The sequence below is a fragment of the Pongo pygmaeus genome, chromosome 17 (assembly GCF_028885625.2).
Source record: "Pongo pygmaeus isolate AG05252 chromosome 17, NHGRI_mPonPyg2-v2.0_pri, whole genome shotgun sequence".
Lineage (NCBI taxonomy): Eukaryota > Metazoa > Chordata > Mammalia > Primates > Hominidae > Pongo > Pongo pygmaeus.
This window is the reverse complement of record NC_072390.2, coordinates 73,916,015-73,932,735: the sequence shown is the minus strand read 5'-3', so window position 1 is coordinate 73,932,735 and position 16,721 is coordinate 73,916,015. Positions and strand designations below refer to the sequence as shown.

The following is a 16,721-nucleotide window of genomic DNA, read 5'->3' as shown; positions in this document are numbered from 1 at the left end:
GAGAAAAATCTTCCCTTGTGCTTCTAGCACCATTGTTCTGCTGTGTAGGCCTAGTGATTCTCATAGGTAAAGCAAGGTGAAATTAGCCTAATAGAGCATAGGAAGGAGCACAGTTTAAAGCTTATTGTAAAGGACTGTTAAACGTTGATTCTAAGCGATCGGAACTCATTGCTTTTGGCCACTGCAAACTGGGACAGTGTGATCATCATAAAACGTTATAAAGTCTCCAATGGGACAGACTTAGAGTGAGTGTGTCTTAGACTTAGAGTGAGTCCCCGAGAATGGAAATATGCAGCTCTTCAGTGTTGTGTCTGGATAAAATCAGACACAACTCAGTGTTAAACAGACCTTTAAAACAAGCCCCAGGCTGGGTGTGGTGGCTCACACCTGTAATCCCAGCACTTTGGGAGGTGAGGCAGAAGGATCGCTTGACTCCAGGAGTTTGAGACCAGCCTGGCCAACATAAGGAGACCCCATCTCTACAAAACATTTACAAATTAGCCAGGTGTGGTGGTGCATGCCTGATCTCAGCTATTTGGGAGGCTGAGGTGGAAGGATTGCTTAGACCCAGGAGATCAAGGCGGCAATGAGCCATGATTGTGCCACTGCACTCCAGCCTGGGGGACAGAGCAAGATCTTTTCTCAAAAAAACAAAGCAAAAACAAAAACACCCAAGCCCCTTCTTTGTCAGCTCTTGTGTTATCCCTGTGGCCAGGTAGATTGCCTCTGCCTCACAATTAAACTTCAGCAAGATTATCTAACATTCGTCAAGCATATTCTAAGAGCAGGGTCCTGAGCTAAGGGGCTGTGAGTCCCCATCCTCCCAATTCCCTGTTTTGTTAAAGGGAACTCAGATAATCTAGCCAGGCTAGGACATAGGTATTATGTAGTCTTTTGGGTTGAACTGTGTCCTCCAAAAAGTTTCAAGTCCTAACTCCTAGTATGGCGTACGTGATCTTATTTGGAAATAGGGTCTTTGCAGATGTAATCAACTTTAAGATGAGGTTAGGGTGGGCCTTAAATCCAGTATGACTGGTGTCCTTATGCCAGGGAAGTTTGGACAAGCAGGGAAGAACTCCACATGTGGGTGGAGGTAGAGGTTGGAATGATGTGGCTACAAGCCAAGGAGTGCCAAGAATTGCTGGCAGCCACCAGGCACGTGGAGTGGGGCAAGGAACAGACTCTCCCTCAGAGCCTCCAGAAGGAACCAACCTCATCAACACCTTGACTTCAGAGGTTTAGCCTCCAGAACTGCGAGAGAATGAATCTCTGTCTTTCTAAGCCACCCAGTGTGTGGTCACTTGTTACAGCAGTGATGGGAAAGGACTATTAATGACACTAAAATGCATGGGTCTGGATTTTTAGGAAAATATCCCATAATTGGGTTTCATAATCACCACATCCAAGTTCCATCCAGGCTCTCAGCATTCTGGTGTTACATATTTTTATTCTTAGGAACTCTGGTAAAGTCTGTTGGGTGAAATTTTATAACATTCTATGACAACAACTGTGCAGCGTTTTGCCCTAGCCTTTGGCCAAAAGCAGTTACGTCCTGACCTGCCAGGATCTTGCTCTCCCTCTGCAGTACTGGGGCCTTTTTTTCTCACCCGATCTGAGACCGGCCCTTCCTGCTCCCCTCCTCTGGGTGAGTGCGGTCCGTGCAAACAGCTTCCACCTGGTACTGCTGAGCTGGTTGTCTCACATCCGTAGAGGAAATATTGGCAGCTCCATCAAAGAGCTTTAAGGAATAGCTGACAAATCTTTTCCAGATGGGGACCTTTTACCCTGGGCAAAGACCTCCAATTTCTATCTGCTGCCTCTGTGCCAGAGCTGGAAAAATGCCTGGGCAGCAAAGACTAAATTCCCCTAATCCATCCACCCACGTCAGCTCAGCTCACAACAACCAGGCCGTTTTCTTTTCCTGGTTCCTCAAAGAGAATGTTTCTCTTTGAATGCTTCTTTCTCAAAATATCTTTTTTATCAATGGCAATTATTTCTAATATTTTATTTTATTCTAATGTCAACTCTGGCTAGAAAGCTTGGCATTAGTCTGAAAAATTAGGCTAATTGACAAATCTGTTAAATAATAAGGACTATTAACTCATTAGACTTACAGAGTCACTTAGTCACTTGAAATGCTAATTTAATAATAACTACACATTTATCTTTGTTTCTAGGATATTTATGGCTTATCCAACAAGAATTGAAATTTGAATTTGATTTGCAATGATTTATTGCTTTTTTAAACAGCACATGAAATACCTGGCTAGATAGATAATATACCCAAAGCTACAGGAATCGTCACAAATGCAAAGGACCATTTAAGATTTTGACAACTAGCTGCAATATCAATACTTTAAAGGAGAACTCTTAATAATGTATAACTTTATTATATGTTAGTTCTTCTCACTCCTAATAATGTATAACTTTAGTATGTGTTAGTTCTTCTCTGGATGACCAGAATAAATATAAAAGACACTAGTGGCAAAAATCGAGGTTTAAAATTCTTGCTTTGAAAACTTTGAAAGACTTAGGGGAAGTCAAATCAGTTTCTGTGGAGACTAAAATGTATTCCTTCTAAATAGCGAAGAGAGAAGTGATTAGAAGGCCATAGAGAGAGCCATGCAGGGCCACCCCTCACTGTACAGAGGAAGAGACTGAACTTGGGGAGATTAAGTGATTGGCCCAGGATCACACAGCTGGGAGGTGACAACCAGGACCAAATGCTGGGCTCTTAACGCTAATCCATTACAACATGTTGACCGCACACAGTCCTCATTCAGAATGGCCTCTGGATATGGCAGGTGGCAGATTGCCACACATGGGCCAGGGCACAGAACACTCACAATACTGAAACCAAACACCACCTACCTCCTTTCTTCAGCCTAACCAGGCAGCTGTGGGTGAGGAAAGATTGTTTAACTTTACATTTTTGTTACATAAAGATTCTGCTCTATCTCTTCCTTATTGTCTCCCTTCCTACCTACTCCATTAGTATTCCACCATCTTTACCCCTGAGCCCCTCAAACCTCCATTAGGCTCAGTTTATTAGATTGATCACGATGAAAGGTTGGTTCAATCCTGAAGGAATTACCTTTCTTGGTTCTAAGACCTGGGGTTTTTCCAACATTACACTGTGAGATGATAGTTTCACTGGATATTCTTTTGTACCTACCCAGCCGAGACATCAGAGTCACATCCTCTTCAGCACAAGAATCAGGGACACACACGCCCACACTGTAGTCAGCCCCATCCTAGGAAACACAACGCCACAATGTTCTTTCATTTTGGCATTCATAACATATATGCATGATCATCCCAAGTAAGTTTGCTGCTAAATAATCAGATTGGGAGTGGGAGAGAAGGATGTTGGAAGAAGAAAAGTGTTCTAACTTCTTAAAAGATGACTTTTCCATTACTGAGTAGTTCAAGTGAAGTTCCAGAGCATCGGACACATGCATATTTTAAAAATATGCCTCAAGGCTTAATGTAGCTGATTCTTTAAAAAGCAACCACTAGTTTTGGATAATCTGCCCCATTGCCTGTCTCTTCCATATTAGAGGTCATTAAGAGTTGCATCTCTTGCAATTTTCAATACAATTTCCGAGTTGCCATTTCTTGGTGGCAGGACACATTGTATCAAATCAAGATTTTATTAACAAATCAAGCCAATAACTAGAATGCCTGTCCCAATAAAGAAAACATCAAATTATAAATAAAACATTCTGAGGTGATTGTTTTAAACACGTAATTTAGAGGATTGTGTAGGCCTGACCTTTTTCTCCAATATCAAAACCATTAATCTGCTTTGAAAAAGACATTTGTATGCACTGATTAATCCCCTCAAGCAATCATTATCCCAACCCTCAGCAGGACAAGTGGAGCTAGGTGGTCATCTCCCTGCCTCCATGGTGCACCATTCTAAGATCGTTTTATAGCATTAATATCAGAGAGCTTGGATTTCTTATTATTACTTTATACAATTGTTACTAGCCAACTTGTAATTTTCCTTTAGTACTGTGTGACACACATAAAGTCTATCTTTGTATTTAATAACAGGCTATGCTCTTCCTAGTTTTGTTTTTTGTCTTTGTTTTTGTTTTGTTTGTTTGTTTGTTTTGTTCCTGAGCAATAAAAGGATTAACATGCTTTGAAGATAGCCCTGCAAACTTGGTCAACTGATTTAGTAACGTTTTCAAAAAAGTCATGGCCTATCTGCTGGGATAACCTCAAATTCATGTTTAGAGTTCTGTTTCTGAGAAAAGAGTTAAGGGTAATGGGAAGTCCACCCTGCCTCTGGTATTCTAAAAGCTGTTGATGAATCAGGAGTGCATTTAAAGCTCCTTGACTTAATCCACCTGATACCAAGTAATGATGCGGTTCCCTGACAGCAAGGATACAGAATGGGGATTTGGTCTGGGACCAAATCCAAATTTTGAGGTCCTTTGGTAAAGGACCTCAAAACCTGAAGTAGAGGAGAGTCCCTACTGGACCGCAGCAGAGAAGGGCAGAAGAGAGCTACCAGCAAACTCAAAATAGCTCTCAAAAAGAGAGCTATAACATTTGAAGCTGTAGAAGCTGCTGGCCAGTGTTTGACCTTGGATTCCCAGTGAAAGTTGTCCAGAGGTCTTGCCCCATACAGTGTGGTAGAAGCAAAATCTCGAGTCCTATGTGGTCTGTGAACAACAGTCTCATTTAATGTCCCACACTCAAGATGCTGAGCAGGTTTCTGTCAAGTATTTAAAACTTAGTTTTTATTTTTTGCAAAACATCGTAATAGTTTTTTTTTTTTTAATTAAGAAAAGGAATCAATGGAGTTGTATTTTGTTCTATATCATGACATTCATTTGTCCTGCAAGAGCAAACATGCAGGTCCCCCACACTCACCTGCAGTATATGAAGCTTGCAGTACTGCCCTCGGAAGTTCCCCTTGGGAGCATAGGTGGAAAGACACTCGCTGTATGATCCCAGCCTGTCCATGTTTCCATTGAAAATGTTGCTCCCAAGCTTTCCCAGAGAGTCATACACTGAATTGCAAGGCAAGATAAATTTGCAGAATTACTTTTCTGGAGTCACTTTTAAATAAATTGATAGGTACTCAGCTCTACCTTCTGAATCTATCAAACTTATATGACTGAAAAAGAAGAGAAACAGATCTAGTCAGATGCTACTCTTTGAGCCTATGTTTTGCATACACAGCCCCTCTCATCATGCTGGGAGAACAAAGGTGTGAATTTTCGTGCTATTACATTGTCTGCCAACAGTCCTGAAAAAGATGAAGAGTTTGATTTCTTTTAAAAAACAAATGCTTTCTGGGGAGTGAAAAGGTATAACTAAAATTTGATAGCTTTTCTTTCTCCTCCACGTATACCCAGGAGAAAATACTCATGTTTTTAAAAAATTTTATCGAGTTTTGTGGGACCTTACTTTAGAAAGAGTTAATTTTTTTCTTTTTTCATTTAACCTTAGGAGCGGAAGATTGGAGTGATGAAGTTCCACAGTTCATGGCATTTTCAGCCCTGGTCCTGCAGAGTCTTTTTTGTTTGTTTATGCTTATTTATGGCCTTTATTCCTTCACTGAAAAAAAATCGTTTCCTTTCATCTTTCCTCATCCCTTCCTTTCTCTTTCTCAGATTCCCCTCACTCCATATATGTGTGCTGTGTATCCTCTCATTTGTAGGTGCTCTTGTTTTGTGTATGTGTATTTGCCATATGTATGAATGGTTTTGTGTTTCCACTCTCCCTCTGTTTCTATATATGTCACACAGTGCTACATTTTTACACTTTTATGTGTATCTAGTCCAGGGCCACTAACTTCTGTATAATAATCCATCACCACCTTTGACTTAACTATTCCCCAGATGATGGATGGATAGATGACTCCAGCCCACAGAAACACACAGTGATCATCCTTATATGTGTCCCTTTAGAGAGCAACATGAAGATGGAGCTCAGATTCTACCTGTGAGTGGAATTGCTGAATGATAAGGCATGCAAATACTTAGTCTGTGTTAATCCAGCCAGATTACTTGCTAAAGGGACTCCTTCAATCTATATTCCCCAGGGATGCTGGCTCTTTTTTTTTTTTTTTTTTTTTTTTTTTTTTTTGCTTTTTTGCTTTGTACTGTTTAGCTTTTTAATTTTTGGCAGTTAATGGATATAAAATGATATTTAATTACTGGTTTAATTTTCATTTGTCTAATTACAAATGAGCCAGGGTATTTTTATTGATTAGTCAGCCATTTAAATGTTCTCTTCTGAACCCATGTGTCCTTTGCCAATTTTTTATAGATTTTTTTCTTTTTGGTTTGCCAGAGCTGCTTATTATTCTATACCTTGATTCTGTCTGTCTGAGTCATTGAAAGTAGACACTCTGGCAGTTATCTGTCAGTTGGCTTTTCCATGGTGTCTTTCATTGAACAGAAACCCATAGTTTTGGTATCATGAAATCCACCAATATTTTGCTTATCGATTGTGCTTTTGGTGTTTTCCTAAGAAATTCTTCCCCATTCTTAGGTCACAAGAGGATTTTCTAATATTACCTCCTACCATCTTTATAGTTCTACCTTTTGTATTTAAGTCTTTAATCCATCTGAGTCATGGTGCATTTTTTTTCCTGCCAAAAGGTGGGCCAGTTATCCCAAAACCACCTCTAAATAGTTTTCCCTTTCATCATGGATTCATGGAGCAAGTTTCTTCTTATATCCAGGTCTCATATATACATGGATCTGCCTCTGAGCTCTCTGGTTTATTTTGTTTATCTGAGATGACACTGACTACAGAGCATGTAGGGCCAACGCAAAATGACAATGCAGGGCCCCTTGTTTAAAAATGGTTAAGAATTTGAAGATGATGACAGCAAATCACACTTCAGCCGAGCATGAGGCTCTTTTAAGTGTAGGTCCCTGTCTGACTGCAGGAATTACATGCCCTGGAGCCAGCCCTGATTCTAGCACTGGACTAGATACACATAAAATTGTAAAAATGTAGCACTGTATGACAGAAGGAGAGTGGAAGCATAAAACCATTCATACATATGGCAAATAAACATACACAAAACAAGAACACCTATAAATGAGAGGATACACAGCACACATATATGGAATGAGGGGAATTTGAGAAAGGGAAAGGAAGAGATGAAGAAAGATGAAAGGAAATGAATTTTTTAAATGAAGGAAAAAAGACATAAATAAGCATAAACAAACAAAACCATATGGTTTTTATTATTATGGATTTGTAGTATATCAGGCATTCTGCCTTTAGTTTTTTTTTTTTTTCAAAGTGGATCTAGTTAGTTGTGGACAATTAATCATGTATACAAATTTCAGAAAAAAGTTTGGTGAGTTCCTCAAAACATCCAACTAGACTATTGACTTAAAATTGCTTTGAATTTATACATTAATGTTGAGGAAGAATTGACATTATTTTTATACCGAGCCGTCATTGGAGACCATGCTATTTATGCAAATCTTTTTGTATCCTTATAATTTTACTTTTTTTTCCTTGGTAAACTTAAAACAGATTATATAAAACAACTCCTAAATAGAGTAGAGTTGGCTATTTTCTATGGTATTTTATTTTCAGTTTATATTTTCTAATTGATTGTTGCTGACATAGAAATATGCTATTGATTTTTATAATTTGTTCTGATATTTGGTGAATTTGCTGAACTTTCTTATTAGTTCTGCAGTTTTATTTCTCCCTCTCTAATCCTTGTACCACTTCTTTTTTCCTCTTCTAGTTTTGGAATTAAAGTTATAATCAAATTTACAAAGTGAGTTGGGCAGCTTTCACACTTTTTTGCTTTCAGGAACAGCTGTAATGACTATTGGTTGCTAGGGTTAGTGATGTTGAGGGAAGTGGGTTATATATGGCTGTAAAGGTGTAAAACAAAAGAGAACGTTCTAGTGAGGAAATTGTTCTGAATCTTGGTTGGAGTGTGGCTTACATAAATCTACACATGCCATAATGACATAGAACTATATCCACAGATTACATCAACGTCAATTTCCTTTTAAAAAAAAAATTGTACTATAGGTCAGGCGAGGTGGCTCACCCCTGTAATTCCACTTGGGAAGCCAAGACAGGTGGATCGCTCAAGTTTGAGGCCAGCTGGGGCAACATGGTGAAACCCTGTCTCTACAATACAAAAAAAAAAAAAATTAGCCAAGCATGGTAGTACATGCCTATAGTCCCAGATACTCAGGAGGCTGAGGTAGGAGGATTGTTTGAGCCCAGGAGGCAGAGGTTGCAATGAGCTGAGATTTCACCACTGCACTCCAGCCTGGGTGACACAGCGAGACCCTGTCTCAAAAAAAAAAAAAAAAAAATTATGCTATAATTATGTTTGACACAATTGGGGAAAACTGGATGAAAGACATGTGAAACCCTTCTTGTTCTGTGTTTTCATAGATTTTTGTATTTGTCTATTTGGCATTCACTCATTCATCACTCAATTGTGTTAACTACATTTCGTTATTTTCTGTATTTGTCAAGCTCTGATATGTGTGGCCTCGCTGACTGAGAAGAGACTGCCCCTCCCATGGCTACCCAATTCTTAGAAGGAGCAAAGGCTTATCCTAGGAGCATACCATTAACATGCAAATGAATCAATCCAGAGCCCATGACCCCAGCTATCGCCTTTATCAAACTCTCACACACCAAGTCAATGTTCCTCTACCCTAAAGCACCCCAGGGCCAGGTGCCAGACAATCTGAGATCACTCATGTTACCCAGAGGCCACCTACAGTATTCAAACCAGCCAGTCCCGCACTGTTCACCCTGCTCTGCCTGGCTTCCCTGCAGAAACCCTGACAAAGGCAGTGACCTATGCTTCTCCTTCACCCTCCTGCCTCCTGGCCAACCATATGCTTCCCCAGGTGGCTCTGTGTGGCATGGCAGGCCCCTCCTTCCAGGAAATGCAAGTAACAAAAATCATCTTTTTTGTTTTTTGGAGACGGAGTCTCACTCTGTCACCCAGGCTGGAGTGCAGTGGCGCGATCTCAGCTCACTGCAACCTCTGCCTCCCAGGTTCAAGCAAGTCTCTGCCTCAGCCACCCGAGTAGCTGGGATTACAGGCACCCTACCACGCCCAGCTAATTTTTCTGTATTTTTAGTAGAGATGGGGTTTCACCATGTTGGCCAGGCTGGCCTTGAACTCCTGACCTCATGATCCTCCCGCCTGGGCCTCCCAAAGTGCTGAGATTACAAGCGTGAGCCACCATGCCCAGCCTAAAAAATCATCTTTCAATGGCATTGTCCTTTCAATGGAGATGCTAAGTCACTTCCATAAATTAAAATCCCATGGGTACAACTGATACATTGCTGAACTAGTCTTGCAACTTCCTGTGAAGCTATAATTATTTAAAACAAAAACATTTTAAAAAGTAAAGTGAGATGGGCAACTTTCACACTTTCGAAGTTTGCTGAAACAAGTGGGATTGTATATTGTAAGAAGTTGGGTAGAATGGAACTGTTTCAACCATCATAGTCTATAATTCGGTGAGAAGAAAGGTCTTCATTTCCATTTTTTTAATGTTTAATAGTTTTCCATTTTTCTATTTCTTTTTGAATCATTCAAAATTTTTTTAATTTATTCATTTTGTTTTGCTTTCCAAATATTCATTTATCATTTTTTATTCTTTGTTGTATCTATATTTACCCCTTTTTCATTCTTCAGTTTTTATTTCTATCTTTTCTCACTTGTTCTCCTTCACTATTGCTTGAGGACTCTAACAATCAGCTTTTGGTTTTGCTAATCTTGGTATTCTTTATGGGTTTGTTTCTTTTCTGTCTCATTGATTTCTGACTTTTTTTTTTTTTTTTAGATGGAGTCTCAGTCTGTCGCCCAGACTTGAGTGCAGTGGCACCATCTCAGCTCACTGCAACCTCCGCCTCCTGGGTTCAAGTGATTCTTCTGCCTCAGCCTCCCGAGTAGCTGGGATTACAGGCATCCGCCACCATGCCCAGCTAATTTTTGTGTTTTTAGTAGAGACGGGGTTTCACTGTGTTGGCCAGGCTGGTCTGACCTTATTTTTATTATGTCCTTATTGTTTCTTTGAGATTGATCTGTTTGTCTTTTATAAATGTATTGAGTTGATTGCTTAGCTCATGTTTTCAACCTTTCTTGTGTCCTTATAACATGTATTGAGAGCTAGGAATTTCCCTCTAAGTACTGCTATATCTGCATCTAAATTTTGACCTCTGGTGTTTTCATTATCATTCAGCTCTAAGTGTGTGTGTGTGTGTGTGTGTGTGTGCGCGCACAACTTTCCTTTCCAGTACACTTTCTTTTTTCTACAAAGAGTTAGCTGGTAATATAATACTTAGTTTCCACACAGAGAAGGTTTCTCTTTCAGCTTTTCTTCTGTGATTTTGAAGTCTGATGTCAATCTGATTGCTGTTCTCTCCAGAAGTTTTCAGAATTTCCTCATTGCTTTTAATATTCTTAATTTTATCTCTACTGACATGTACTCAGGTGTAAATTTTCTTTATTTGTTTTAGCGTACTGTAAACCCTTTCAATCTGATATTTTTAATCTTCCTTTAATTCCACAGAAAGTATTGTCATTATGCATTGAAATATTGCCTTCCTTCCGTTTGCTTTGTTACATTTCTCCTTTTGGTTTCTATTATCCAACTGTTAACACCTTTAGCCTCAGAATTCTTTGGTTTTTCTTTTACCTTCATATCTCTTTATCCTTTTCTGCACTGTTTTGAGAGATCTTCAAACTGATCTTCCAGCTCACTGATTTTTCTTGGCCTCTATCCATCTTACTATCTATCCCATCAATTTTATTTTGATTTCAACTGTTCCTCTTGACTTTTCATGATTGTTTTTTCATGCTTTGTATCAGTCATATTCTTCCTTATCTCTGATTATATTTATTGTGCTTTTTAAAATTCCTGATGACCCACCTGTTCCAATCATTCAGCTTCACATAGTACACATGTTTATTCAATTCAGTGTCCCTCTTTTATGTGCCTGCTCCTCAAGGATTTGGGGGTTTTTGCTTGTGCACTCTTACACTCTGTCTGGTGAAATGCGTGTGTTCAAGAACATGTGACGGCCCAACTCCCAGAGTGTGTGCCACCTCAGAAATTTAAAGAGTGTAGAGAAGAGAGCATGACCCTCAGGGCAGAAAACCCTGGCACGCAGAATCAGCGGCAATTCCAGCCTTACCAAGCAACTCTCTCAGTCTGGAATTTTCTCTCAAATTGTTTGAAAGAAGCAGCACTGAGAAGACATAATCTCCTGTGACTGTGATCCCCCAGCTTCTTAGGGAAGAAAGAGGGCAGAAGGCAGAGGGCAGAAGGGTGAATGAGTGAATGACCAGGAATATTGGTCAGCCCCTAACCCCAGGGAGGAAGGAGAAGGGGCAGCAGGGTGGGATCAGAGCCCTGCCCTGCCGCGAATGCTTCAGACAGAGGCTACCCTGGCTGCTACTGTGGATTTCTTTCTCAGGGGCAATGGTGGCCTGCGGTTTTCATAGGCTAGTGTGCTTCAGTGTCCCTGCAGGCTTGGTAAAACACAGAATGCTGGGCCCCACAACCAGAGTTTCTGATTCACTAGGTATAACATGTGTCTCATGTGATGCGGATGCTGCTGATTAGGAACCACTTTGAGGACCACTGTGTAGGCAGTAACACTTGCACACATACAAATGCACACACAGACACACAGACACACACACACACCATACACACCGGTGACAGCCTTCAGCACCCTAAAGGCTTCTCACAGTTTTGACATCAGTAACAATAACAACTAACACGTAGGCCCTAGAGTGTGCCAGGCATGTTTTGAGTTGCTTTCTGTCCATTGTCTCATTTAACCCTCACACAACTGTGTAATGTTATGAGCTAAGTAATCATTATAGCCCCCATTTTACAGATATGGAAACTGAGGCACAGGGAGGTCATGTCACTCACTCAAGGTCACATTACCAGTAAAGGGTAGTAAAAGTGAGAAAACTGAGGCTCAGAAATGATAAGTAATAGACACAACAACATAAACCTACCTCCTTTTAATTGCTAGCAAGAATTAGAGCTGTGTATTCAAACCCAGTTTAAGCTGAATTCATAACCTCTTACTCTTTCAAATAGACACAAGGACACAGTTTTTACTTGTCAGTTTGGAATATGGATTCTTAGACATAACTAAAGTAATGGTATTCCTTAAAAGGAGTGGGGAGAAAACCCCAGTAGAGCTTGTGAAATGACCCAGCTCCTCCTGCATTTCTGTCTTAACTACTGCAATTGGATTTCTGAGATTTAGTCTGGAAATCAGGTTAAAGGAACTGCATTTTGCTTACATGTGTGCTTTAAAAAAAATAAATTAATTTAAAAAAGGAACTATGTAGGCCGAGTGCGGTGGCTCATGCCTATAATCCCAGCAATTTTGGGGGCTGAGGCAGGTGGATCGCTTGAGCCCACAAGCTCAAGACCACTCTGGGCAATGTGGCAAAACCCCATCTCTCTACAAAAGATACAAAAAAATTAGCCAGGCATGGTGGCTTGCACCTGTAGTCCCAGCTACTCCAGAGACTGAGGTGGGAAGATTACCTCACCAGGGAAGGTCAAGGCAGCAGTGAGCCATGATCACACCACTGCACTCAAGACTGAGAAAGAGAGTGAGACTCTGTCTCAAAAAAAAAAAAAGAATATGTTATTTTGAAAACATCCTGGTCCTAACTTGACAAACGGTACTTGCTAAGTTCACCGGGTTAACTGGCTTTTGATAGGAGCCCTCACCTCTTCTTTGGCCAGTTCCACTGCATCAGACCTCTTGGGCTCAGCCAGTGGGTGCTGGTTATCAGTGACCTCTTTTCCATAGGTTTTCATTATTCCAGGTTTTTGCTGGAATGAGAATTACTGACCCTCCCATTTTTCTTCCAATGAGTTTGAGTCTCCTTGTTTCTCACCACACTCGGAACCTTAGAGCTAGTGTCCAACTTGGCCATTTATAGCCATCAGTGATCTTCTAGACTGAGCTGAATCACAAGACTGACCATGTCCCTCCCCTCCTTTAACCTCTTCAAGGCACCAAGAACATAGTTAAAAGGTAAGGAGAGAACACAGTCATCATATTTATAACTTAGATAAAGAATTGCATTCAGAACCCTTACAAAGCAAACTTTTTTTTGAGGTGGAGTCTCACTCTGTTGCCCAGGCTGGAGTGCAGTGGTGTGATCTCAGCTCACCGCAACCTCCACCTCCCAGGTTCAAGCAATTCTCCTGCCTCAGCCTCCCAAGTTGCTGGGATTACAGGCATGCACCACCACACCCAGCTAATTTTTATATTTTTAGTAGAGACGGGGTTTCACCATGTTGGCTAGGCTGGTCCCAAACTCCTGATTTCATGATCCACCTGCCTCGGCCTCCCAAAATGCTGAGATTACAGGCGTGAGCTACTGCACCTGGCACAAAGCAAACATTTTTTAAAAGTCAAAGAAACTAATTTAAAATCCACAAAAGATGTGAACAGGAAACCCTTGGAGAAGGAAATCCAACTGACTAATAAGTATGAGAAAGCTGTTCAGCCTTGCCAGTGAACAACAATTAGATACCACTCTTTTCTACTTACTGTATTGGTTAAAATTTTTAAAGTTAATACAATTAAGTGTTGGTGAGTGTCATGGTTTGACTGTCTCCCCCAAAATTCATGTGTTGGAAACTGAATCCCCAATGTACCAGTATTGGAAGGTAAGGTCTAATAAGAGCTCATTAGGCCTAATAAGAGACCTAATAATGGACTAATGTCATTATTGCAGGACTGGGTCACTTGTGTAGAGAGTGGGTTATTATAAAAGCTAGCCTGGTTCCTTATGCTTTCGCTCTCGTTTACCCTTCCACCTTCCACTGCGAGATAACACGGCACAAAGTCCCTTACCAGATGCCAACACCATGCTCTTAGACACTCCAGCCTCCAGAACTGTGAGAAAATAAATCTCTTTATAAATTACCCAGTCTATGATATTCTGTTATAGCAGCAGAAAATGAACTAAGACAGTAAGAATATGAAGAAATTTTTTTATTTTTATTTTTTTATTTTGATAGAAATGAGGTTTTGCCATGTAGCTCAGGCTGGTCTTGAACTCCTGAGCTCAAGCAGTCCACCTGCCTCAGCCTCCCAAAGTGCTGGGATTACAGGAGTGAGCCATCACACCCTGCCTGAGGAAATTTTTTTGATCTCCTGGGAGCCATTCTCACTTCTTAGTAAGCAACTAGATTTTCTTTTAGAGAATACCACTCCCCAACTGTGCACAATCTTGACCAAAAAATCAAGGTGCTCTGTCCTCTCATTACAGAGCCCAAAGGGATCCCTGGAAGCCACACCCAGCCTTACTCCCCATCACTGTGACACACAGTCAACCCTCTGTCAGGACTTTAGTGAAGTTAGACAGGGCCCAAAGCCAAGCCTGGGCTCCACTCATCTGCCAGGAAGCAGGTCTTTGGCCTTTCCCTCCCTCCTCTGACTGCCCCATACTTCGCCAATAGCTTTCCTTTATGTTGAAGTTTGCCAGAGTCAGTGTCTGGGGTTTAACCAAAGACTCCTTTCTAACTGCTAGGCACAGTGACCCAGCAAGTCAACGTCTCAGAATCTGCCCCAGGGATACACACATGAGCACACATTGCAAGATGCTTGTGGCAGTAATTCTTGTAATGGCAAAAAATTGGACACAGACTGTGTCCTATATATATATGTGTGTATATAGGTGTATATATGTATATGTACATATATGTACCTATATACACACATATATACACATATATACACATATACACACATATATACACACATATATACATATATACACACATATATATACACACACGTATATATATATATAGAGAGAGAGAGAGAGAGAGAACATTACTCTGTCACCCAGGCTGGAGTGCAGTGGTATGATCTCAGCTCACTACAGCCTTGACCTCCCAGGCTTAAGCGATCCTTCCACCTCAGCCTCCTGAGTCGCTAGGACTACAGGAACACACCACTACACCCAGCTAATTTCATTTTTTTATTTTTGTATAGACAGGGTCTATACATTATGTTGCCCGGGCTGATCTTGAACTCCTGGACTCAAGTGATCCTCTCACCTTGGCCTTCCAAAGTGCCGGATTACAGGCCACCATGCCTAGCAAGAACAATAAATATATTTTTTAAACTTACAAAACAAAATTATGTCTTTCTAGTACATACCAAAAAGAGGAAGGAGAAAATTCTAGAAAAATTTATACCTCATTGATAACACTTATTATCTAGGAAAGGGATTGGTATTTGAATTAGGGAATTTAAAGGCCTTTAACTTTGTCTGCATTATTTAGATTCATTTACAGTGTGAACAAATTCATGTATTATTCATGTAATAATCTGTAAAAAATTTTGAATCAATATACTTCTTAAATTCTTAATGGCGTCCCATCATCTAGAGTAGGGGTTAGCCAACTATAACCCTGCTTGTCTTTTAAGAAAAGTTTATTTTTAATATGGCCATGCTCATTCATTTACATATTGTCAGAGCTGCTCTCCCACAAAATGGCAGGGTGGAGTAGCTGTAGGAGAGACCCTATCGCTGACAAAGCTGAAAATATTTACTATCAGGCCCTTTAGGGAAAAACTTTGCACACCCGTTAGCTAGGGCTGTGATTCTCAGCTCTGGTGGGAATTCTGGTGGGCATTCCAATCACCTGAGACATTAAAAAAAAAAAAAAAAACTCACGCCCAGGCTCCACCCCCACAAAGAATGACTTAGTTGGTCAGGGGTGAGGCTTGAGCTTTAATTGGTTTTCAAAATGTTCCAAGTGATTTTAATAGCAGCCAGGCTTGCCTGCTCTGACTTTTAGGATTAATTCCAGACTCCTGAGTATGGTTTAAAAGGCTCTTCGTAACCTGGCTTGCCCCTTTGGTCTCGCCCTCCCAACCTACGCTCATTTCCTCTGCTCCGAGATACAGATCGCACCAGGCGACGCTGTCTTTAAGCTTGGAATGTTCCTCCTTTCCATCTGCCTGGCAAATGTTGAGTCATTCTTTAAGTCTAGGCTGAAGGATGTTCTTCCCTAAGAAGCACTCCAGATTCTTGCTTACATACCCCACTTAAAGGTATGTTGTCATTGTGTACCTGTCTGTCTCCCATGGTGAGGGGAGGGAGGAGGCGCTATGTCTTCCTGTATCTCTCAGAGTGGGAGCTCAGTGAACATTTGCTGAATCAAATTAAACTTTAAAAAATCTAAGTTCAAATGCCCAAAATTCAGCTCCACAGAGACATTTTGAAGTCCTCCTTGTGTCAGAAAAACAAAACAATAACAAAAAACTGGATGCATTTACTGTAACAGACTAAATTTTTTTTTTTCTTGAGACAGAATCTTGCTGTCACCCAGGCTGGAGTGCAGTGGCATGATCTCGGCTCACTGCAGCCTCCGCTTCCTGGGTTCAACGACTCTCGTGCTTCAGCCTCCCAAGTAGCTGGGATTACAGACGTGCACCACCACATCCAGTTAATTTTTGTATTTTTAGTAGAGATGAGGTTTCACCATGTTGACCAGGCTGGTGTCAAACTCCTGACCTCAAGTGATCCACCTGCCTCGGCCTCTCAAAGTGCTGGGATTACAGGCATGAGCCACCACGCCCGGCCTGTAACAGACTAAATGACTTTCAAATCCCCTTTTCCGTCACGGAGTAGCCCCAACTCTGTAGCCTAAAGTGTAAGAAAGGGTCTG

At 40.8% G+C, this 16,721-nt stretch overlaps 1 protein-coding gene across 1 annotated transcript in view; it reads right to left on the bottom strand.

Moving 5' to 3' along the window:
- Positions 1 to 16,721, bottom strand: part of LOC129018789 (O-acyltransferase like protein-like) — a 72,412-nt gene that overhangs the window by 44,684 nt on the left and 11,007 nt on the right. The window contains 2 exon segments of the mRNA XM_054460644.2: positions 3,176 to 3,254; positions 4,888 to 5,027. Of these exon segments, the coding sequence (XP_054316619.2) occupies positions 3,176 to 3,254; positions 4,888 to 5,027 (219 nt within the window).